At 44.2% G+C, this 25,483-nt stretch overlaps 1 protein-coding gene across 2 annotated transcripts in view; it reads left to right on the forward strand.

Annotated features, from left to right (window-relative positions):
• Nucleotides 1-25,483, forward strand: part of plxna3 (plexin A3) — a 132,580-nt gene that overhangs the window by 97,698 nt on the left and 9,399 nt on the right. Inside the window, exons 10-24 of one of the 2 annotated variants that reach the window (XM_020051967.2) lie at nucleotides 1,794-1,994; nucleotides 11,148-11,244; nucleotides 12,085-12,275; nucleotides 12,412-12,560; nucleotides 12,652-12,772; nucleotides 14,045-14,181; nucleotides 14,426-14,596; nucleotides 15,150-15,243; nucleotides 17,711-17,950; nucleotides 18,249-18,392; nucleotides 19,772-20,006; nucleotides 20,373-20,521; nucleotides 21,040-21,296; nucleotides 21,408-21,474; nucleotides 22,833-22,979. In XM_020051967.2, the coding sequence (XP_019907526.1) occupies nucleotides 1,794-1,994; nucleotides 11,148-11,244; nucleotides 12,085-12,275; nucleotides 12,412-12,560; nucleotides 12,652-12,772; nucleotides 14,045-14,181; nucleotides 14,426-14,596; nucleotides 15,150-15,243; nucleotides 17,711-17,950; nucleotides 18,249-18,392; nucleotides 19,772-20,006; nucleotides 20,373-20,521; nucleotides 21,040-21,296; nucleotides 21,408-21,474; nucleotides 22,833-22,979 (2,400 nt within the window). The remainder of the gene's footprint in view (nucleotides 1-1,793; nucleotides 1,995-11,147; nucleotides 11,245-12,084; nucleotides 12,276-12,411; nucleotides 12,561-12,651; nucleotides 12,773-14,044; nucleotides 14,182-14,425; nucleotides 14,597-15,149; nucleotides 15,244-17,710; nucleotides 17,951-18,248; nucleotides 18,393-19,771; nucleotides 20,007-20,372; nucleotides 20,522-21,039; nucleotides 21,297-21,407; nucleotides 21,475-22,832; nucleotides 22,980-25,483) is intronic. The other variant, XM_034295976.1, reaches the window with a different exon arrangement.

Here is a 25,483-nt window from a genome sequence, read left to right on the forward strand (position 1 = left end):
ACATGCGCTTTCTAGCAGTGCGGTCTAGCTGTACAGTCCAGCTGTAGTCAGCTTGATGGTGGTTTTATTAGCTTCATGCAACAAAAGACTGCATGTTTCCTCAGAGGCCCAACACATTGTTGATAAACTACTTCTTGTTAAGGCTACAGTTGGAGTTAGCAGGTAGGCTTGCATCCTCCATCTAATCATGGACTACGTTAGACCTGGGACAACAAGTGAGTTCAGTTAAGTACCATGTAGAAATAAAAAACTGAAATAGTTTAGCCCTCCTGGACCGGAGTTGATGGAGCCCAGATGGAGGACATCTCCAGATCCCAAAATAAAGTGTTACTAAAGTAGTTAAAAAACAAGTACTTCTGAAGCGTTATCGCAGTTTTAGTTTTATAATGTGTCTACTTCAGTAGTTGAAGCACTCCTCACCGGAATTCTGTGACTGCTGTGGCACTGCAGACCTGTTGAAGGCATCATGTGACTGTAATGTGCCTCTTGAAGCCTTTTTGGGATGCTGCTTATACTCTGATGTACAGTAGTTACCAATGTAATCCGGTCCAATGGGCATGCCCGGAGCAACCTGACCCACTGCACCTATATTGGACTAATTGAAAAAAAAGTACTCTGTGCAAAGATAGTCGGTCTAACGTGATTAAAGTTGTAGGAGGTTTGGGGTTTCATACCTCAAACTGTCAGACTGACAGAGCAGCGTTGAGAAGCCGTCAAAGTCACTGTCCTCATTTTGGAACTGGAGTTAATTCAACGGCCCTGCTGATAAATCTGATTCATATTGCAGTCAGACCCGCCCCCCCCCCACCAACCATCCCACCTGTGTCCACCGTCACCGACGCCGCCTTGCAGAAAGTCCACGGAACATGAACATTTGATTTCTTAATGCACCAAAATCCAAACCTTTACAAATGGCTTCCCGGGCTGCAGAGTTACATGGTTACCATGGCGTCTGCTTGCTCTCAGTGTGTCTGTCCCGCAGTCAGAGAAGCGTCTCGCCCTCCCTGCCACCCGCCGCCGCCGCCCGTCCAGACCTCTGATTTATCACCTCCAGTCTGGCAAATTGCTTTTACAGCCTTCTTGATTATTGTTCAGCGCTAAATGGATAACAGATTATTCTAAATCCTTTAATACACAGGGGTCCAAAGGGACATTAGGCTGCTCTGGCATCTCGGGTGGGGATGCCAACATCAGCAATTTTCTCAGATTGTAATCTTTGCATCAATAGTGACTTTCCTGTGACTTCGGAGATCTTTTATGTGTTGTTTCCAGCATTGTCAATAGGAATCCCTATGATAAATTTGCAGACCGTCTCTGCACTCTGGGGCTGTGTTCAACCTCTACTAGCGCAGGCAGACGTGCAGGACTAAGGAAGATATTCATTTCCCGCTTCATCAGTATGATTTTCGGGAGAAACCTGCGGCTCATAAAATCAGAGATGGATCCAACAGCTGTGTAATAGGGATTTTAACCTCAGTTTGCTTTGGTTTCAAGCTATTCCACTTTTAATGGCCTCTGTGCAGATCTCTGACATCTGGCTGGCTATGTAGGAGTACCTCTGCCCTATTGGGACATCAAGCTGCCTGCTAGTGGGCATAACTCACTGCTGCTTTCAACTCCATCTGCTGGAATCAATAAGTCTTCCTCAGCTATGAAGACCAGGTTTAAATGAAGGATTATTTTTATTAATCAGTTCTGGCCTCTCTTATTCTAATGAGATTGGATTTGCTAAGAAGTTTAACAGTGTTTAACAAGTGTGTTTCCTTTGTAACTTTGGGATTCTTGATTTTCAGGGATGTCCCCAGATTCTGCCCACCAGTGACATCCTGGTTCCTGCAGGGATCATTCGTCCAATCACATTGCGAGCTCGGAACCTCCCTCAGCCCCAGTCTGGACAAAAGAATTATGAGTGTGTGTTCAGTATCCAGGGCAAAGTGCAGCGCATCCCCGCTGTCCGCTTCAACAGCTCCTGTATCCAGTGTCAGAACACCTCGGTGAGTACTGGCCAATGAACTCTCCCCACTGAAAGCCTTGGTTTCAGAAGGTTTTTATTCATACAATATTTGCTGTAAATGTAAAGTTTTTTTCTTAATATGGATCTTGTTCTAATGTACTTTGAATATCGTATACCCCCCATTATGTATAGAAAAAAAGGGGACTTTTCATCGCATTATCTGCAAAATCAGCAAAGACATCAATTCAGCGCATTAAACTTGTTTTCTCAATCTCAGTGAAAAATGTGGCATGTCAGGAAGCTGACATTGAGAGTCTCCTCTCCCCTCTCTCTCCACGGCACCCACTCTCCCCCGGTCTTCCTCTCCCACTTTCTCTGTCTGGTAGTAATGTTACAGACTGCTGCCTTCTGTGACCCATCTGGTTGTCACAGGAACCCCGGGGAATCTTGTAAAATAATTAGCGAAGCGCAGGATGTGGCTCTTCATTTAGTTGGACAGTGTGACCCAGCGAAAGGGAATGTGGCCATGCTGTGGGACCTGAGCGTTCCTGCGGTAGGGGGTTGACCAGCCGTCTGCCGCCGAGTGTTTCACCTTTAACCCCTCTGACCGCCGGAGGTCAAAAGTCAGAGCCTGGGCCGACGTCCTTCGACAGGACAATTGATGTGCCGTGGCAATTTAGTAATGAGGATCACGTCCGCGGCGCACACACCCTTCCCCAACAGGTCGCTGAAGGATTGATTGTTGTCCTTTCCGTGGCTGACACGCGCTGCCTGGCATGATACAACATGAAGGCCTTCAGAAGCACCCTGCCGTCAAGAGCATCTGTTGGCTTTCCATCTGCTTTCCCCCCCCCCCCCCCCACACACACACACACACACAGCCCACAAGGCACCAGGCTATGCATTTAAAATGACATTGAGAACTAGTGCCCCATTAGGTAAGAGCACAAAGTAAACACATGTATCAGTATAGTAAGGGATATAGATGGGCTTTACAGTGTGTTCATTATTTCACCTGGAGCCAAACCTGTTGAAGTGGCTGATGTAGACGGCGTTACATACTGGGTACTGGGCGCACTGACTTTATGGGTGACTGTTTGAAGACCACGATGTAAAGCATACAAATCACTGTTCACCCTTTGTTCCAGAAACTGTGAAACATTAAGGCTTGAACAGGAAGAGACATCAGACCTCCCTCGTGCTCACCTAGCCTGAGTATGTGACCCAAGGGAGTACCACAGGAAGTGAACGTTTGGTAAAGAGAGTAGGCTAGCGCTCCCCAGCTCCATCTCAACCTGACATAAACCCCACCCTGAGATGGTGCTTTCTCCCCTACCCTTGTGAATCTCCCTCTGCCCCCCTCTGTTGGGATCTCCAGATTAATTGATAGTCTGATTACGTGTGACGCAGCGGCCTTGGGCCACATCACTCCTCCGTCTCTGTCTCTGCCCTTATCTGATGGATCTCTCCTGAATAGTAATCTAGCCCTGGTAAAGACATGCTGCAGATTACACTCAGTCCCCGGGGTGTGCGCTGTTCGCCCTCCCCCACACTCCCCTCTCCTTCACCCCCCACACACTCAGCTCGGCACAAAGACAATGGCCATCAATCAATATGGCCGTCATTCCCACACTGCTGCAGCCAGGTGACTTTGAGGCCATGAGGTCCATGCTAATGCAATTGTGAGTGTCCTCAAGATGGGCAATGCTGAATCAATCAATTTCATCTCCTGTTTACGCTCCTCATTTACTAAGAACTATCAGGGATCAGTCAGCACTTTTCCCCCTAATGAGCCCCTGTTCTGAGGTGGGGTTAGTCAGGTTAAACCAGATGTACATTTCTTAGTTGTATTCGTGTAGACTTTTAAATATATTTTCATGATAGTTACTTTGTTTAATCCACTGCATTGTTTAGGGCCAACGACCAATAAAACATGGAAACTACTTGGTTTTGACTCCATTGCAGTTGGATGACCTTCCACTTTCAGGCCTTTAATGTGTTACTGTAGGTAGAGTAATGATGATATTGGTTCTGTAGCCTTGGCCTTGCTTCATTATGTATATTCTCCTGGTGGAACTAACAGAGATATAACTCACTAAACACAGTCGGACCACTCATATTATCTCATCACTGCCTCTTATCAGCTCTCTTATCCTTGTGACGATCTTCTCCTCCAATCTGGGACTGCTGGCTCTTCTGTTCCTGCCCCTTTATCTACATTTATAGGCAGAAGATTGTTCCTGGTAATTAAATTCCACTCCACATGGAACCATCTTTCACCAAAGAAACTAGCGCTGAGGCTTGTGGGGAAACATCTGTTAGCCTACAGACAGACCAGTAGACAGACCAGTAGACAGACCAGTAGACAGACCAGTAGACAGACCAGAACAACATACGGCATGACAGAACATCCTGCAAAAATACAACAAAAGTTGTGCTTTTGCCTTTGCTCAAATATAGCCTGAAGTCAAATTCTATGGGCCTACATTCCATACTCCGAATGTTTCCCAGTCTCTCTCCCTCCACTTTGACATTTTTAAATGTATTCTCCAGCTAAACAGACCAGCTAAGGTATTCTACTGCGTTAGTCCTGGTGTTGTTGTATGCATGTCATTTCATTTCCAGTGAAGCAGTTGCATGCTGCATGACCCACATTCCCACCTGCATCCAAGGAGAAATACACTACCGTTATGTACGCTACATTTACATACAGATTAGACAACTGTATGATAATTCATGCTGAACCACATCAATCCATAAATCACATTCCCTAACAGTACGTTATCCATCAGAAATGTGATTTGGTGTTATGCCAAAAGGTATAGATGGACTGTAATTCAGCTCAAACACATGCCTATTAGTTTCTTTCTTTTATCTTTCTTCCCACTTGATTTCTACTGCAGACATCAGCAATATGCTGCCATAGCCAGAATAAATCAGAATGATACATTTTAAATAAATGATAAATCAGGGTCTTTTGCTGTTGACTCGCAATAAGTATTTGCTTTGGTATAATAAAGGTGTTTGTGCATTTTATGGCATATCTGTTTGACAGCAGGGCTTAGGTTGTAGATTACACGCGGCACACCTCTGGTAGGCTGAACTGGAATACACAGGACTTTCCGTCTTTCATATCAAGATGAGAGGAAACTCTTCCAAAATGTATCCGTGGACGTAACTGTTGCTAAGCGCCGCTGACCCCTTAGCGACAGGCATTGGCGGTGTTACCCAGGAAACCTACAGTAGAGGCCTTTTGCACAATGACCAAGTTCTGAAATACCCTCTTAATGGAAACCGCTCTCACAAAGAACGCCATTATTTCCGAACTATGGAAGCAAAGCTTTCTGAATAAAAACACTTACATGTCCTTTTTCAGGCTTTCTGAACCAGCATGCCCTCATTATTCTATTATTCTCATCAAGTGGCCAATCAGGCTATCAACATCGTTGGTGCTTTTAAGTGGAACATACAGCCTGGTATGGAAATGACCCGCCCTGCTCTTGACACCAAAGGCCCCACTAATGGAAAGGATTTAGCATGAACCCATCTACATGTTAGTGATGTCACCTCATGGTCAATGTAAATCTGCTTCCTGGAACAAAGATAAGGTCGTTTTTTCATCTCATGAACTGATCTATTGGCCAATCAACGTCCAAAGATCACATCCGATCTTTCTCAGAGATATGATTGGTGTAAATACTAGATGAATTCATGTAAATGTTCAGAATCGGACTGCTAGTATAAACACAGCGTTAGTATTATAGAACTGTGTCGAGTCCAAGCTCAGATTCAGATTCGAGTCCCAGCGCTCATGTCCAAGTCTTAGTGACTTAGTTCCCTCAACATGGAGTTATTTACCCAGTCCAAAAAAATTGAGTTATTTACCCAGTCCGAAAAAATTGAGTTATTTACCCAGTCAGTGTGAAAATACACATTTTGTCTCGATGGCTTGCTACCCCTTTTCCTTTCATTTTATGCTACATGATGTGTCCATGTAGGCTACTGGTAGTGGCAGAGGTACCAGGGATCATTCCACCCAACGATCAGGCCATAATCTAGTTTTAGAATTGCCTGTGCAGTATTCTTCAGGAATGTATCCCCACCAGTGCACAATATAAATATTGTCACGGTCGTAAAGAGGAATCATATCTATGTAATGGTCAGGGCTCGAATCTAGACATTATGTTCCTGAGGAAAAGAGGAAGACATGTTAGGATCTGGTAATGAGATATGCAAGTGCTGAGTAAGACGACAAAATATTTGTATTTGTTTATATAGATATCCAGGTATGTTTTATTTTACAGAGGGATGAAATAGTTTTGGGCTGACTTTGAACGTGCGCTGTAGGATTGCATGTGCACTAGAGACGGAGACTTTGACCTCTGGACGACCCTAGGCCACACCCTGCTTTCAAATAGGGGGAGGAAAACTTGTATAGCCTGCAACATGTTTTTAAAAACAGCTTCTGTTACTTAATCAGGCTAAATGTAGCTAATTAGAAGTCTATGAGAGCCCTCAGCACAATGTGTAAGATTGGAGGCGGACTGGACCTGCCTGTAAGCCAACACTTTCCACAGCTCATCAGCTGAGTGGCGGGTGGAGCAGGAACTTCACACTGCTCAACAGAACTGCATCTAACTCCGCTAGTATGAATCATTTTGTAACGATAATATCATTGCATGTACAAATTTGAGTCACCAATGTTTGAGTAGGCGAATCCGTGCTTGAGTCAGAGTCACCTGGGGTCAAATCCAAGCCACAAGTCATGAAAGTCAGGACTCGTGTCTCACTTCAACCGGATATGATATATTGTACACGACATATAGTACATCTTTATTACGCAGCTTTGTCTTACACCGTCTCCTCTAAATCGAGGACTTACCATAGAATAAGCCTGTCTAATTCTAATGGTACTTCCCCTCCCTCTTCTGATGGTTGCATATTTCCATCCCTGTCAGTCTCAGAGGTCCAACATACTGCATGTGGGGCTTTGTAGCAGGTGGGCTCTGGTGGAATAAATCGTCCACTAAATGAGGTGCTCAATCAATAGCATGAGTTATGAGTCTGTTTCATCACATTTGTATTTCATCCTGTTTGTTTTGCTCTAAGCGCCAGCGGTGGAAAGGGAGAGAGCCCCAGCTGCGTTCTCCTGTTGGATAAATCAGTGCATTAGTTACCCCTGCTCTGAACACTTATTTTTAAATTCACAAAGTCATCTGCAGAGAATGCCTTGGTGTCATCATATCAAAAGTATTCTTTGGTTTTGTAGGGTCATTTCACTCATCTTAAATGTGAGGATACAAATTCAACCCTGGCCTCAACATGTAAGGCCTACTGTATATTGAAGTTCAAGGAGTGAAGTCTGAACCGTCCATTCCAGATGACTTGCTTTAACCAAGCCAGCGTGTCTTTATATTAGTCACCGTGAAGCAGCACACATTTATTTCTTGAGTGCAAAATGATATAAATAAGCTATATAACCAATTTTAAACAATATGAACAAACACTGCTAAGTCATGATTAAAATTATAATCTATGAAATTGAGATTAGTTCAGTTTCACTTGACCCATCTGTCAGCTTTTACCCTTTATTTTTTTAAGTTAATGAGTCTTTAACTACATCATTTGTCTTTTTAATTGAGATTGATGGTTAAACCAGTTGACTACCATTGTATTAATTTTTTTTTTAAATGTACAATATTTTAAAAACAAAGTAATGCCTAAAAGAAAATACACATGGTTGCAATATGTGCATCTCTCATGTTAGTCCCATTATTTTCTAATTTCCAGTGATCAAAAGCTATAATTTCTATTTGTTAAATAACTGTCAATTGCAATCCATTGAAACCAAAAGATCAGTCAATGTCTTAAAGGGTAGCACCAGAAAATATTCCCTAGTCCTGTCAGTAGCCCATGATGGATTGGGTTTTCTTAAAGGTGAGATTACCTCACTGCCTCGCCGTCAGCCCAGAGAGCTGTCTGACAGAACCAGGCCAGTTTGTCTCCACTTGCTAGTCTCAGATCCACTGGAACCAAGGCCTGAGGAAAATCAATTCATGACTGGCAGAGATAAGCTGTATTGTACGCTTTTACACAAAAGCATCCCGCCATTAACACATAACTACTAATCTCCTCAAAGCTGCTCCTCAAAGCAGCCTTTCAGTTCAAAATGGGAAGAGAAGGAGAAGGCTACAAAATACATGATATTACCTCCAGAAATACATTGTGTAGCTCTCCTGTGGCCTCCATTATCAGGGCCTTGGTGAGAGTGCAGGACAACAACCCAGATGTATGTTTCTGAACCCGGCAAGTGCTTTGAACGCTGCCATTAACTCAACAGAAGGATTTGTTTTACCTATTGTTTATTGAATGACGCATTACTCCGACTCAGTTCTCAGGCTGAAAAACAAAGACCACCCAGGTTAACTGTGGCTGTTTGATTGATAGGTGTGAATATGGTCTGAGTCGAGTTTCTGTTGTGTGACACTGTGAAGGAATATGAGTGGGGGAAGTTAATTCAGCGACCCCGTCCGGGGAGCTGCTGGTCCATTAATTGACCTGAGTTATGGACCGGTGCTCCCCGCACCAACTGGACCTTATATAGACGTAAGAACACTTGGAGCCACGTGTCAACAGGTTCAGTGGGCTTTAGTTCAGCCTTTCAGCACCCACACTTTTGCATTCCCCGCTTGACTTGTTTCTAGATATTTACCAGAACAGCTGCAGTAAGATTCAGACCTTCACACATACCAACACACACAGTGCACACAGGCTCGCATACACACACACACACACACACGCACACACACGCACGCCACAGCCGTTTTTTCCGTTAATATATGGCCTCGGTCTACTGAGGAATTCGTAGGTGCTGGATGTTTACTCAGCTCTGATTTATTTAGGTTATGCTATGGATGGATAAACATTGTGTCACATCTGATACTTCCATCAAGATTTCACAGTAAGACAGGAACTTTCGGCGCTACTGTATTTCCATTTTAGGTGGCTGGACAGTAGCCTATCAACTATAGGTGACCTGTCAAACTGTAGTTGACCAATCAGACTGTAGCTGACCTGCATTTGCATTAATTGCACACGTATACATTCCACTTGTATATACATATACTTAATACTTGTACATTTTTCTGCACTCCTCTATTTACGCTTCTGGTTAGATGCAAACTGCATTTCGTTGTACTGTACTTGTACTGTTCAATGACAATAAAGTCTAATCTAATCTAAACTGTAGTTGACCTTTTAAACAGTAGCCGACCTGTCAAACTGTAGTTGACCTTTTAAACTGTAGCCGACCTGTCAAACTGTAGTTGACCAATCAGACTGTAGCTGACCTTTCAAACTGTACCTGACCTAACGAACTGTAACTGACCTATCAAACTGTAGATGCACTCCCTGAATCTACTGACAGTTGACTTAGTGGTCTGGAATAAGATCCCTTTTAATGGTGAATTCAGGGGCCTCCCTTGCTGTCAGCCGGCCCTCATTCCTCCATCCTCTCCTTATGAACACCCATAAGTGTTCTGGCCGTGGATCGATGTGGCTGATCAGCGGTATTCTCTCAGGGTTCCTACTGGCTAAGTGCACTAAGTGTTGCTGCTAATTAAAATACTGGCAGTAAAACCTCCAGCGACCTCCTTTACCTGACAGACACATACAGCAGCAGCAAGAAAGATTCATAAAGATACATACTGGTTATATGCTTATTATTTCTTATCTATGTACTGTGTGCAAATAGTTCATGTAGCAATGGCAATAGGGAAAAGAAAACAGTAAAACATTTTTTGTTTCCAGTGTTGTTTGTGCTCTACTGCTCGTCCTTCGTTCTCATGGCAACAGGTCACAAATCTTGCTGCTATTATTATACATTGCAGTATTTTGCCTAAAAGATAGGGGAGTTTATCCACGTTGATTTAATTCAATTTTTTTCTGTGGGCCTGTGTGATTGGTGGGAAATATGCATCTATTATGTGATTGGACATTTGGTAAGAGACTAGGGGGAATTTAAGTGGAACTCCATTTCCTCTGGAGAGCCGATCAGCCATTGGAAGACAGGCTATGTACCAACCTCTCCCGATAGCAAGGCTGTGCTCATTGAGTGCACATTGACAAGGCTCTGTGGAGTTGGTTTGTGTTTGTGAACAGAGTTCCAAGACCAGCTGGCATAGGAGGCTCTTCTCCAGGTTAATCTCTATGTAGATGAGGACTTTGATATAGTAGGTATGAGAAACATCTTTTAGGCGGCTTTGAAATATATGTTTTTTTTCTGTGTATTAATGATTAGTGAATTACAGTCCTAATTCAGCTCTGGGTTGTCTGGATTTGTCTGGACGTTATACTCAAGGATACTTTTTTCTAGAATTCTGCATTTGATCAAAATTTGTTTGATCAGATTTTTTAGCTGGTTGCCACAGAAATATGTATTTTAAATCAATAACCTTTCCATTTTGTTAAAGAAACACAAAATCCCATTGAATCAGCCTCAATGCTGGCTTGTAAAGTGATGTGTAATTTCTATTGGAATCTAGCCAGAGTGAGGATATCCAACAATTTGAACTTTTAGTCACCCGTCGCAACCTGCATTGAGAATGACTGCCAGGGTTGGGAAGATTGATTATTGACACTACCTAAATCATATCAACTGGAACAGCCATCTCACACTAACAGATTGGATTTGTTTAGAAACATTTCTGTTATTTATATTTGCGTAACGTAGGATTAATTCACCAATGAAAAGACGGTGGTATTGAAACAACTATTCTGACTATAAACCTGCCATAAAGCAAACTGGTAAATTGTCGGTGTGGCCTGGACTTTATTGGGAAAAATATTATTTTTATCTTCATGAGATTCACTGTCATGACTCAAGTATGACAAAATATGCGTGAGATACTGTATCTGCCTTTTTATCTTTCTCTGTTATGGAACACAGTAGCTACTAGCTAGGCTAATGGCTAATGGGTAGTTAGACAGATTGTACAGTATAACGTAATCATTTCCACTGCACGGTGCCAGCATGCCATGCTGGACTTACTTTATACTGATGAGTCAACTCATAAAACACAGTGAGTGGACTGAGTGCCGCTGTCTTTATTAACAGGACACTATGAAGACATGTTCTGAATGATGTCACAGGATGAGGGGTTGACTAATCCTTTTAATGTGTTTCCTTCTGCAGTATTGGTATGACGGGGACGAGACTGGAGACCTGCCAGTGGACTTTTCCATCGTCTGGGATGGAGACTTCTTCATTGATAAGCCTGCCAGCATGAAAGGTGTGGGGCTTTATTCAGGATCATATCTTTTCATAATAGTTTTTAAGCTACACTGAGATAAAGGCAAATTGACCATATGAATCGGCACCCAAAAGACATGCAGACCAGTGTTATTTGAGGCTTTGTCACATGAGGTCATCCCTTTCTGAGCCCTCTAGTGGTTCTTTTGTGTTGAGTCCATGAACAGTGATGGGGCGTAAGGCTGTTGAAACTAAACTAGAACCATATGCTAAATAGAAATAAAATGGTCAATCACAGATGTGCATTAGGCCTTGTAGTTATTATTCCTATTGCCTTCAAAACTTTTGATTTGACAAATGTTGTAGGTGAGTAATAGATAAAGTACTAAAGGTGCCGTCCCGTGTTTTGTATCAACACACCTTGTGTTCGGGGACAAATAGTGTCTGTCGGTACTTCGTTCAGAGGAGCTTTATCTTGCTGGTTTCATCGGGAAACTGAAAGAAACCCGTAGCTCTCACACTGCAGATAACATCTTTCCACTGGGCTATGTGCCCTGTGCTAAGACACGCTGAGAGGAGAGAGCGAGTTCTGTAGGAACCAGCCCAGTTTTTGATTATGTTCTCCCAGTGAACTGGTCAGTAACTCTATGTACCATCTCCACCTGTACACCTGTGTTACTGAGGCTGCTGTCTTAGAGCCAGGCATTAGGCTGAGCCCAGGGGGTAGCCAGGTTAGCAGGACCCGGGGTTTAGCATCACAGACAGACGGTGGCACAGCGCACGTCGCCCCCTAGCCACTGTGTCCCCATCCAAGCCAAGTGATAACCTTCCCCATCCATCCCGTGTCTCTCTGCCTCTGTCCGTCTTTGTCTGCGCTCAGCCCTGCTGTATAAGTGCGAGGCCCAGAGGGACAGCTGTGGCCTCTGTTTGAAGGCCAGCACGGCGTTTGATTGTGGCTGGTGCCTGGACAACAGGAAGTGTCTTCTGAAGCAGCACTGCCAGAGTCCGGAGCAGAACTGGATGCACCACGGCAGACACAGCGTCCGCTGCAGCCACCCCCGAATCACCAAGGTACGGGCCGGAGTGCCAAGTTGCGACACATGTCAATCTGGACGGCCGTCATTGGTTCTGGGGGCCCGAGCCTCTGAACCTCGGGCTGCCTGGGAGATGGCTCCACTGTGACCTTGACCCTGTCTCCGTGCAACAGATCCGCCCGATGACGGGGCCCAAAGAGGGGGGCACGCGGGTGACCATCGAGGGGGAGAACCTGGGTCTGCAGGTGCGGGAGATCGCCCACGTCCAGGTGGCCGGGGTCCGCTGTAACCCGGTGCCCTCGGAGTACATCAGCGCCGAGAGGTGAGCCAGTGTTTCCTCGGGAGGTTTCTTAGTGGTCCGGTTTAGGCGCCGGGCCTTTGACTGACAGCTGAGTGTGTGTTCTGTCCCTCAGGATCGTATGTGACATGGCGGAGGCCCTGCTGCCTCACTCTCCAGGCGGCCCGGTGGAGCTGTGCATCGGGGTCTGCAGTGCAGAGTACCGCACCCAATCCTCCCAGACCTACTCCTTTGTGGTGCGTATGACCCCCACGTGACCCAATCTCCTCCCGGACTGATGACTGGGCACAAAGTGGAAGAAGAGTCCGGCCGTTCGTTATTCCAGAGGCGGAGGAAAGATACCAGCCGAGTGTCGTGGTTCTGATCTGGGAACTAGCTTGTTCAACTAGATAAGTGTTGAGAAGGGAAGATGTGACGTACAGTAATTACCCAGTTAGCACAACGATGCATTAAAGCAGCAGTGAAACGGGAACGTTGCGTCGCTCTTTTATCTCCTCGGCAGCTCACAAAAAATGAATGGGCCTGACTGCTGCCCTGAAACAAGCAATCAATAGCTGTCCTGCACTTTAATTCCAGTAGAAGCCAAATGAAGCTCCCAGCCAAAGGAAGACACGTGCATGGAGCAATTACGTGTGTATCTAATTATAGGAACAAATGAACAATCAAAGTTTAAAGTTTTATTGGTTGCATAGAAATGACAGCAGATGTTGTGGGCGTAGCAAAATGCTTGTGTGACTGTTCCTTAACTGCGTTGTCGGTTAAATATAGTAACTCTATTATAAAGTAAGAAAGAGAAAGTCCAGAGAAAGTGCAGATGAGAAATTATGCTGCATTCTTACTCGTGTCAGTGTCTGGGTGCTGCTGAGTACAAAAATGAAATTAACTCTTATAGGGGTGCAGTACATTGCAGCAATTACCAGACATATGACACAGGAAACGGTATGTTGCACTGTAAATTTCCAGATATATAAAAGGAAATGGTTTGTTGCACTGTAAATTATCAGACATATAACAGAAAATGGTCTTTTACACTGTAAATTACCAGACATATAACAGGAAACGGTTTGTTGCACTGTAAATTACCAGACATATAACATAAAATGGTCTGTTGCACTGTTAATTACCAGACATATAACATAAAATGGTCTGTTGCACTGTAAATTACCAGACATATAACAGAAAATGGTCTGTTGCACTGTAAATTACCAGACATATAACAGGAAACGGTTTGTTGCACTGTAAATTACCAGAGATATAACAGGAAATGGTCTGTTGCACTGTTAATTACCAGACATATAACAGGAAATGGTCTGTTGCACTGTTAATTACCAGACATATAACAGGAAATGGTCTGTTGCACTGTAAATTACCAGACATATAACAGGAAACGGTTTGTTGCACTGTTAATTACCAGACATATAACAGGAAACGGTCTGTTGCACTGTAAAGTTCGTCTGATTATTCTGTGCTACTGAGCCTGGAGGTTGACAGTGTCTTTCCCATCTCAGACCCCCAGCTTCAACCGCGTGCGTCCAGAGAAAGGCCCCGTGTCTGGGGGGACCCGGCTAACAATATCAGGCCGTCACCTGGATGCCGGGAGCACCGTCACTGTGTACATCGCTCAGGAGGAGTGTCTGTTTGTTAAGTAAGCAGTCTGTCATCTTGACCCGTTCTCAGGGAAATGGGCTGTGATATATAGCAGTGCTGCGTTGTCTGTACAGAGCATCCCAGACATCCACTCTGTCTGCTTTTCACCTATGTCGTTCACGTCGAATTAAGACAGCGCCGTGACAATGTGACAGCGTAAAAATGACTTAAGTGTCATTCTAGACAGGGAATTAATTCTATGAGATACAACCTGACGTCCTCTCTCCATCCCACCCACACAGGAGGACCAACAGGGACATTGTGTGTGTCACACCGGCGTCTCTGACTGGCTCAGGGCCGGCGTCAATCAAGCTGTTCATTGACAAAGCCGAGGTCACCAGCGGTGACACGCGCTACATCTACACCGAGGACCCCACCATCTCTAACGTCGAACCCAACTGGAGCATAGTCAAGTAAGCAGCGCTGGTCCCGGCTCTGCCCGGTTTCTCTCGTCTCCCAGGCAACAACACGGCTGTCTCTCAGAGCATGCCCAGGGACCTGTGAGAATCCCGTGGAGAGACTCAGTACAGCCATCCATTCCCGCCGGTAATGACCCAGGAACACCCAGAGGTTACAATATGATCCCCGAAGCCACACAAAGACGCCCTCACATTCCCATGGTAGCGTCTCAGCGTGACACCTGAAGCACGATAGACAGTATGGGTTATGATGTATTTAATGTATATCAAATCCTGATTGATGGGACCCTCGAGGGGGGAAACAGTAGGTCTTCTTCTGAAACCCATCAGGCATAGAAGGGAATTCCTACAAAGACCTGTTGTTGAAAAATACAGTGAACGTTATCAACATACTTTAGCAGCTCCACTACACAGAGGCTCTTGTGTTATTCCTTGTCCTCTCTTTGCCCATATCGCCCATGGGAAGTAATTATCTGTCATGCGTCTAGGTCTTCAGCCTAATAGCTGGTTTTAACTCTGCACCACCATGCGTCTGTTCGTGTTCCAGTGGTAGCACCTTGATCACCGTCTCCGGAACCAACCTGCTCACCATCCAGGAACCCAAAGTCCGTGCCAAGTATGGAGGAATAGAGACTACTAATGTAAGTGATCCGAATCTAGAACATATAGATCAATGGCACTGCATGCTCCTGCAAACAGAACCAACTAATGGTTCAGTTATATATTGGCTACAGATGTGGTGAAATATATTGGCACCCTAGCTTATGTTTTCATTGGAATATTTGTAAGCGTTTTATTTGATTCATTATGATGTTTAAATCATCTGACCAGTAACTGAAAGGTTGCTGGATCTAATCCCTGCAAGGTGAAACATCTATTGTTATGTGTAAGAGTCACCCGTAATTGGCCCTGTAAGTTTCCATAGGTATGTGTTGGCTAAATGACCGCAATTTCAAATAATTTATTTAATAATTTACTTTGGGTTATACAACTGCACTGGTGCATAATTGTGTTGCCACATACTCTTGTTTATACACATGGATTTGGTTAGTTTTTCCACATCTTTAGACCAGCCTTTAGTTTGTGTGATATGCTGGAGCTGAGCAAGAGAGTTCTTTTATAAGACAAAACAAAGCTACATACTACATACAAAGATAACTAAAAGAAGCTGTGCTCAATCTGCACCCAAGTTGTAAGAAGGTAAAACGACATTCTAGATTGTGTATAATAGGAAATCTCAGGACACAGTGTCTATTATACTGTATTAAGCTCACAAAGATGCAATCATAAACTCCACACTGATGTCACAGAATTTTGAATAAAATGTATATATATGCACAGGACTTTATATGTGTATATATAGGGTATCTGGGATTCATAGAGTTAATATTGAGTTTTTCAGCCCCAAAATATTTGTTTTCCAAAAATGTAAATGTGTTCACTTTAAAGTAAAGTAAATGGCCTGGGTTGAATTATTCAAAATTCTTATGTATTTAGTTGGAGAAATTTTTCTTGTTTACATTTTCTTGTGTTTTTATTTAACTTGAAAATGTTGGTACAAAATGAAACATAGGCAATCTAATCCATTGCGCTCCAGTACAGGGGTTGCCAATATATGATATCTGAATGCATCTGTATTAGAAAGGATTTACATAATACATTTTTACAACTGTTGATCATGCACTGTCATTCTAGTGAATGATCAAAATTGTGGTTTTCACGGTAGTATATGGGTTCTTTTGTGACTGGTGATAAGGCTGTGCAAGTGTGAAACTCATTGCTTGGCAATTTCTGTGTGTTAAAAAGTGCCGCCCTGTCCTTGTGCCAGGTTCTGCAATTTACCTGTCTAATCTGTCAGCTCGCTTACAGTGTATCATAAAAATATGGGGAAAAGTGACAATTTCATTCAGAGCAATTAGAGAGATTTTCCATTTTGTTTAATTTGATTAAAAGCCAGCCACAGCCTCCCCTCCCATCAGCAAAGCTGTTTTTCTGTTCTGTCAAGTAGTTAAGACTAGGTTTGAGCTCTTGAGACCATTAGAATCTTAATCACCAAAGTCTTATTAACAGTAAGCAGGCCTCCGCTGTTTATTGATGTATTTGAGATCTTACATTAACCGGCTCCTGTTAATGTAACCTTGTAATGTAAGATATAGGTCCATTTGTCCATAATGGAACGAAGGAGAGGATGTCAGTAACCCTGTATGAAGGCACTTTCCTGTAGCAAATGCTTGTTATACATTTAATTCAAAATCACAGTACCCAACTGTAATGAAAGCAGCTTCTACTTTTTCTTTCCTTTCCAAAAAAAGTCGAAAAGGAATGTTCCTCACTCAAAACCTTCCTTTTCTAAATTTTTTGGAAAGGAAAAGGTGCAGTGGTCTCTTCATTTCTTCCGGAGCTGTATATCTATATCTCTAATGTACATCCCCATTTCAAAAGTGTTCGTCTTGTCCAGTGATCGAAGACACTCACCATACAATCAATCCTATATCACTGGTGTTTTGGCCTACATTTTGTTTTCTGTGATGGTGACACAGACATACAATAAACTACATTACATATTAAGGGAACGTTATTAATTCATATTTCAGGGGAAGTTCAAAGCATAGAGACATTACTTACTCATTAAAGCAATGTTGACTGCCGACACTCCAAACATACATATTTAGCAAAAACAGGATCTATTTTTTCTGTTTCCATTATTTGTTACTCTAGTCTACTGTATATTATTCACTGAATATATTCACATATGACTGGCTAGGACAAAAATCAATCTCCGACAAAATGGAGTTGATGACAGCTAAAAGACTGTCAATAATGTGGGCTACATAACTTAAGACAACCACATTCAGTGTTGAGCAAGGGAACCCATTCACTGGCGACTGAATGCTGAAGACGTTGTCACAACCACAACTCGCATGTATTTTTCTTATTTATTTGCACCACTGGCAGCTATTGCGCCCATAATTCCTGCTGTGCATATAACAGCACATTTTTCAGACACACCTCGGATCTATGGCGCCAGTGCTAACATTTCCCAATGCACTGAGTTATTTGAAATAGAGACTGTGCTCCTGGTTTAACCCTATCTCTCTTCCTGCCTAGGTTTGCAATGTGGTGAATGACTCTGTTATGACCTGTCTGGCCCCGGGAATCATCTACACCAAGCACCAGGCCCCTGAGTCCGGCCTGCACCCCGACGAGTACGGCTTCATCCTGGATAACGTGGCTGCGCTGCTGGTGCTCAATGGGACACCTTTCACCTACTACCCCAACCCCACCTTCGAAACACTAGGGAACTCTGGGATACTGGAGGTCAAGCCTGGCTCTCCCATTATCCTCAAAGTAAGCACATTGTTATAGTTTGGTTTAAAATTCTGTCTGTTTGTCGGTTGATAGCAAAGTATAAACCTCTTGAGATGAAGCTTTTAGGGTCCTTTGAGAAGGAAGAGAGGTATTTGGTTAAACAGAACTAGTACAAAAAGGCAACATCCCCGATTTCTACTTACAAATCCCTGAGCTGAGGATAGGATTTAGAATACTTTAAAGACCCATACAAACACTTTATTTTGTGTGTGCTTTAGTCTGATAACAGTGATTATTATTCTTTTGAAAACTAACAACATGTTTCTTTTGAAAACAGGGCAAGAATTTGGTTCCCCCTGCTCCGGGCAACATCCGCCTAAATTACAGCGTGATGATTGGTGAAATGCCCTGTCTGTTAACAGTGTCTGAGTCTCAGCTGCTCTGCGATTCGCCAGACCTGACTGGGGAACAGAGAGTCATGGTAAGAAAATAAATCCTGTCCAAATGTTCATGCAGATTGTGTATTTCATGCCAATGATAGCTTTTTGTGATAGTTTCTTTACACTCATTGGCATAACTAGTCTGGCCATATTCCAGTTGTGTTATTTCCCTGAATGTATTTGGCATGTAGTTAAAGCACTTGTGTCTGTGCAGTTTGGAAACAGGCCTGACTTTTAGGGCCTGTGCTTTGTTTGGTGGTGATGTACAGTAAATACTTTACATCCATAATCAAATCTATAATAGCTTTGGCTGTGTGGCCGTTTGTTACTTGAATGCTAATCCAACAAATATAAAGGTCAAATGGGAAAGGGTCATCATGAATTAAGCACTTATTATGATTATAGAGGCCCGCTGATACAAGCAATTTCCCATGTAATCTAACTGTCTGTTGACTCTGCAGCTCTGAGCATTATCATCAATGCCAGACAGTACTACCTCTCTTTATTACATTGCACGCGTCAGCGCACAATGACTTCAGCGGTGGGCTTAAGCAGTAGAGGTGAAAAAGAATCATATTGGATAGATGAAATGCAATCCCTTTTAAAACAGTTTTACGGACTGAAAACCGTTGTCGCGGGCAGGTGATTTAATCGTCAGAGGGCAGTCCGGTCTATTTGATAATTGCTAGTGTCATTTGCAGTTATCCATGTATTCTTATACAGTGCCAGCTGCCAAGACAGTCACGGCTCAGGGCTATTACAAGCAGTTAGATTTAGGGAGAAGTGTGAGAGCTTGTTTACTTTTGGTATCAAAGGCATCGTCCAGATCTTACCGTATTGACTTGAGACTAACACGCCTGGACTAGGTAACTGGCTGTTGATTCAGTGAAACGCTCTGACTCAATTTAATCGGATCAATAGAGTCAGCGGCGGAGAGGAGAGTGTGTTTACAAATCAAAGCTGAAATCAAAGAAAGGGGAAAGAGAGAGAGATGGGAGAGAGCAGTGGCGCTGATGGGTGAGGTGGAGCAATCTCCCTCCCAGGGGGGTGGAGGAGAGAGCACTGGAGAAACGGCACAGCGAGAAGGCTGTACCAGCTGTGTATAATGATCTGACACACAGCACAGTGAAAGACAGACACACAGACAGCAGGGCCATTCTCCCTGGGCCCCTCAATAATTAAAGCACACAGCTAGTAGTGGAACGGGACGGGAAAGGTGAAACTCGTTAGTCAAACCTGCTGGAAGCCGTCGCTAATTGGCCTGAAGTTTTAAAAGGAACGTTAGAAGAGGCTCCATTGAACCTGGGTCAAAGCTAGTCACTTTTCACTTGTACCTCTGACTCTGAGCTACATATGCTGTAGTCATGAGCCCCTTTACATTTCCGAGCCCAATACCTCCAGCTCTCTGTTTCTGCTCCAGATTGTGGTGGGTGGTCTCGAGTACTCCCCAGGGACCCTGCACATCTACTCTGACAGCACCCTCACGCTGCCGGCCATCATCGGCATTGGGGCCGGAGGAGGGGTGCTGCTCATCGCCATCATCGCCGTGCTCATCGCCTACAAGAGAAAGACCCGGGACGCCGACCGCACCCTGAAACGCCTGCAGCTGCAGATGGACAACCTGGAGTCCCGGGTGGCCCTGGAGTGTAAAGAAGGTACCTGCCTCATTCTCCCAGCTCCCTCCTTTTCACCGTGACCACTGGTCTGTTGGTCTGGACCGGATACGGTCACTTGTGGTTGAAATGACAGCTCTGCAGTGTTGCTTTTTCCTAAAGCAGAGAATGCTTCTTTGAAGTGTGCTGGCACAAAGTCTGGCAGCTTCTGAGAGCCGTGTGTATTTGTTGGTGACAGTGCATATATATTTTAGACATGATATGACAACATGACACAGCTGATGGAGTCCATCACTCCGCATTCTTCAGAGTGCGTCTTCTCATATGCTACGTTGACTCAGTATGAAAAGTATCATGATAATGAAAATATATCTCAAAGGTTTGTGTTTTCTGCTTCTGGCAACGTAGCTTTTGCAGAGCTGCAGACAGACATCCAAGAGCTGACCAATGACATGGACGGAGTGAAGATTCCATTCCTGGAGTATCGGACCTACACCATGAGAGTCATGTTCCCAGGCATCGAGGAGCATCCCGTCCTCAAGGAGCTGGATGTAAGTGTAAGAAAACTCAACCAGAGAACCAGTTCCCTTCACTGCTTTGTGTTTATCTCTTCACTTGTCTTCTCTCAGCAGCACAGAGTACTCATTGCCAAAAATAGAAAGGAATAAAATAGCAATAGATCCTGTTAAAAATCCCCCTAAGCTCAGTAACCAGCCGTCCTGGTCTTAGAGCCGAGCTTCAGAGGAACCTTTTAAAATGTTCTCTCAACCTGCTTTCTTTTTAATTAAAACCTCAGGCACAATCAAATCAGGAACCCCACCACGCCTCTGTGGACTACTCGACTAGAGACAGCCGCAGAAATGTTTTGAAAATAGTCTGCAGGGAGGAATATTTTAAGTCACTACTGCCATGTTATCTGGTGCCTCGTATATTACTCATAGTACAAACAACAAAACATTTTCTCTCCTTTTTGTCTCACACTTTTCCCAACATCCCCTCTTTTCTTCTCCCTCTGGAACCTTTATATGGGCCCCACCTCTATGTCCACTCCCTCCTCCTGTGTCCTGTCCCTTAGTCCCCGGCCAATGTGGAGAAAGCCTTGCGTCTGTTCAGCCAGCTGCTGCACAACAAGATGTTCCTACTGACCTTCATCCACACCCTGGAGGCCCAGAGGTCCTTCTCCATGCGGGACCGGGGCAACGTGGCCTCTCTCCTCATGGCTGCGCTGCAGGGCCGTATGGAGTACGCAACTGTGGTGCTCAAACAGCTGCTGGCAGACCTCATCGAGAAGAACCTTGAGAACCGCAACCATCCCAAACTGCTGCTCCGACGGTGAGGCTGCTTCCTGGGCCGGGTGCTGTCCTCACCAGCGCCTTCGACTTATGCTGTAAGTCGAGTACAGGACCTGTTGTTGAAAGTGACTGTGTCTCATCTCTCCTCTAGGACTGAGTCCGTAGCGGAGAAGATGCTCACCAACTGGTTTACGTTCCTTCTGCATCGATTCCTCAAGGTAAGGCCGTTCTAACCGTTCTCAGGTTGATGTCTAGGGTTAGGGTGGGTGGTTCAGATATGCGCCTGTTCACTAAAGTCTGTAACCGTTTTTCTGCCAAACGATTATGGAAAATGTTTGTAAATGAGTGTTATCTCCGCAATGTGAAGGTTCTTTGGCTTAACACGGTCTTGGTGCTGTTAATTTCCACTCTGTTTGACCACAGAATTTCAGTAGACACACAGCACAATCAAGTGTGAACCATATGGGGGAATCACTCCAAAGGCTGTTGTGTTCACTGTCTAACTACATCCTGTCAGGTGGTCCCAACAAACCAACATGGTATTTCTGTGTTTTTCCTGCCCATATGCTTCTCCTGTGTTACTCTGGGATTGGATTGGAATGGCCATTTGTGTTAAGGACAAGAACATCAGGTCCATTGTGCATTCAGGCCTGACATGCCTCGTGGAATGTAGCTCTGGGTGGCAGCCAAGTATATTTAAGTTACATCAGTGCAGATGTTAAAGTGTTTTGGCCATCTCCCCAGCCTCCCCAAGTAATTACCCTGAAATGTTTCCGCAAGCCTTACTTAAACCTCTATTGAAATTGGCTTTTCATTTTCATATTCAACTTCCATAGCAATATTCAGCTTTCCTAGCAAGGCTTGTCTCTAAATTAACTACAATATATATCTTAACAGGAGTTTTCACTAAACAAGGGTATATTTTAGTCCAGAAGGTAAAGGTTCCTGGGTTTCTTAATATAAAGATTTAGTTTTAAAAGCTGAATTTATCTTCAACCATAAATCGGTTATGGTCAGCAAACATTTCTGGAGAATAATTTGAAATATCTAGTTATGATGTTATTAAGTTTGATCTCAATTGTATAGATTAAGGCCACAGAAGAACACATAATTTTACACGGTATGGTAATAGAGAATAGCACTGAAACATCACAGCATGAACAGTCAGTTCTATTGATGGCTGCTTTGACTCTTTGCCCTACTTCCATTTGACAATTACTGTTTGTTTTTTCGGGGGATTGGCCATTGCTCCATCTGGTGTGGTAGCTGGATTTAGATGCCTGGTAGCTTGTCCATTGTCCTCTATGAGTCGGGCTGGGAGGCGCCTGTGCCCAAGCAGCTTGGGAGACTCAGGATGTCAGGTTGCAATTAACAATGTCAAATTAATCGGCCTTAAGAACTAAATAACAGTGTTCTCTCAGTATCACTGGTTAGTCATCAAAAGCCTGTAAGTGGGTAATTGGTAACTTCCACACTCTTCAGTTGGCTGTCTGAAAGGGATGTGATTGCCTATCCCTCTCTCTCCCTTTTGCTTATTCCCATGACTCCTTCACCCCCCCCCCACCCCCCCACACAGGAGTGTGCAGGCGAGCCCCTGTTCATGCTGTATTGTGCCATCAAGCAGCAGATGGAGAAGGGGCCCATAGACGCCATCACAGGAGAGGCTCGCTACTCCCTGAGTGAGGACAAGCTCATCCGCCAGCAGATTGACTACAAACAGCTGGTAAGGAAGGAGCCTCTTCTGTTTCATATGTGTGGCCCAACACAGTTGAGGTCTCAGTCCCAAGAAAGCAGGATAAATGCATGTTCTGATGCTCGCTTGGTTTGAAAAAGCAAAACAAACAGGTGGAGGGTTTAAAATGTTTTGCCATGCAAATGTACTTGTCATGTTACTGAGGATGTGAAGTGGTTCCCACTGTTGCGTGGTGGAAGATAGAGGTGAGGCTGTATGGGTCAGGTAATGGACCCACTCTGTCAGTCACACACTGACCAGCTCCAGGCCAGTAATGATTCAAAATAATCAAGCAATTTATTGTCTGCCCATAAAACAAACCCTTCCCACCACATTGATCGCTTTCGCCAATGGGGCTGCCAAGAAGCAATGCCAGGAAATACCACACTTAAACAATTAATGATTTACTCACCGTCAGCAACCCATTGACTTTCACATAAAAGCCTCCACAGTGGCGAAAGAAACATAGAAACAGCACAGAAATTCTCCAAACATTACCACATATTCTTGATTTATTTGGGAAAAGTAGCAATATGCTGACTTAGCTGGATCCACTGGTAAACCGGCCACCCGTTCCCAACCTTCCGCTTGTCAGTGAATCAGCTGTACCCTGTCTGCATCCGAGGCCGTTCCTCAGCACACTACCCTGTCTGCATCCGAGGCCGTTCCTCAGCACACTACCCTGTCTGCATCCGAGGCCGTTCCTCAGCACACTACCCTGTCTGCATCCGAGGCCGTTCCTCAGCACACTACCCTGTCTGCATCCGAGGCTGTTCCTCAGCACACTACCCTGTCTGCATCCGAGGCCGTTCCTCAGCACATTACCCTGTCTGCATCCGAGGCCGTTCCTCAGCACATTACCCTGTCTGCATCCGAGGCCGAGGCTGTTTTCTCAGCACACTGCCTGGTACAACACTGTAGCATCAACTCATAAGGATCGATTGACAGAATGGCAGATGTCAGAGGAATTAACCCTAAAGAGACAGATGCTCCCAAAGGAGCTGTCTATCTATCTGGCCCTGTGCCTGTAAAGGTCAGCTCCAAAGGATGACCTTACGAACCTTCTGCTTCTATACACCCCTTAGTATCGCTCATAATCTGTGCTACTCGGTTATCCATAAGTCTGGCCATCTGTGCACACTATTGATATTGTTATTCACTGTTATCTCTTAGATCCCGTTAAACGGCATCAAGCACGACTGGAAACATAACGGTGAAGCGCAGCTCTGTATTATACCCTACACTGCAATTTTTATCCTATTGACTGAGATCGGAAAGATCCAGCACGTTTTGCCCCCGGAACAACAAAAGGCATCCCTTGTCCAGAACCCTGGTTGGCTTTGGACCTGTTCAAATGATTTGGATGGTTGTTTGTGTTTTAATCACAAATTCCCTACTAGTTTCCTATGAGTGGCAGCGGTACAGATGTCTCCTGTGCCAGCTGCACACTGTGCTAATCACCTGATTAACCAACCCAGCACACACTAAAGGTCTTCTTATGAATTTATATGGATGGCAGCATGGCATGGACATGCCCAGTATATTAATTAGAAACACGCCATCCATGGCCACCTGAGGATCTCTTTTTCAGACATCCATTTCCTGTGTTTTAAGAGTACAGAATCCACTTGCCACTTAAATCTCACCGGATTGACTCTTTCAGGCAGAAAATGAAAGAGATGTGACGAACACAGAAACGTTTCTAATGACCCGTCAATCTCATCCTGGCTCAGGTTTTCCATTACAGCTATAAGTTAACACACCATCTAACACATTTACATCACAAGAAACAAATATACTTTTTTTATGGCTGTATTTTATTGTTTGGGGAAGTTAAGTTAATTAAGTTCATTACTACATTTGACATGTTGACAAATTAGTTGAAATTAAAGGAATATTGCAAGAGGACCCAAGAAGCGCTGTAGGTCCTGACAACTCGTGTCGAGATCTACTGTGAACTCCAAATTGAACTGTGACAAATGTACAGTCGTCTTCATTTTTCTGCTTGTTTCGGGGCCTTTTTCCCATCAGTCTTGTTTTCAGCAAGTGAAAGGCATGCTCAGTTGGATTTCGGATCGACTTGGCCAACCAGTAGCTTTCCACTCCTTGGCCCTGAAAACCCCTTGGTGGCTATGGCAGTCTGTGTGGGATCATTGTTCTGCTGCCTGATGAAACACCATCCAATGGGTTTAGAAGCTTTTGCTTGTTTCTGAGCAGACAAGATGGAATTAGTTCTGCTGCTGCCGTCTGCCGTGACATCATCAGTGATGTAAAGTGAGCCAGTTTCAGTGGCGGTTTAACAGCCCCTCCACCATATTTCACAGATGATTGTGATATGCCACTTCTTCTTTCTCTAGAACATTCCTCTTGCCATTACTTTGGTACACTCAGTCCGTCTTTGTATCACTTTAATTCCACAGTTCTAAAATACCGAGCCCCAACAAAACAATGAAACGCACTGTCCAAATACTTTGAGGTCAGTGTAGCTGCACACA

This window comes from Esox lucius, chromosome 12, assembly GCF_011004845.1.
Source record: "Esox lucius isolate fEsoLuc1 chromosome 12, fEsoLuc1.pri, whole genome shotgun sequence".
Lineage (NCBI taxonomy): Eukaryota > Metazoa > Chordata > Actinopteri > Esociformes > Esocidae > Esox > Esox lucius.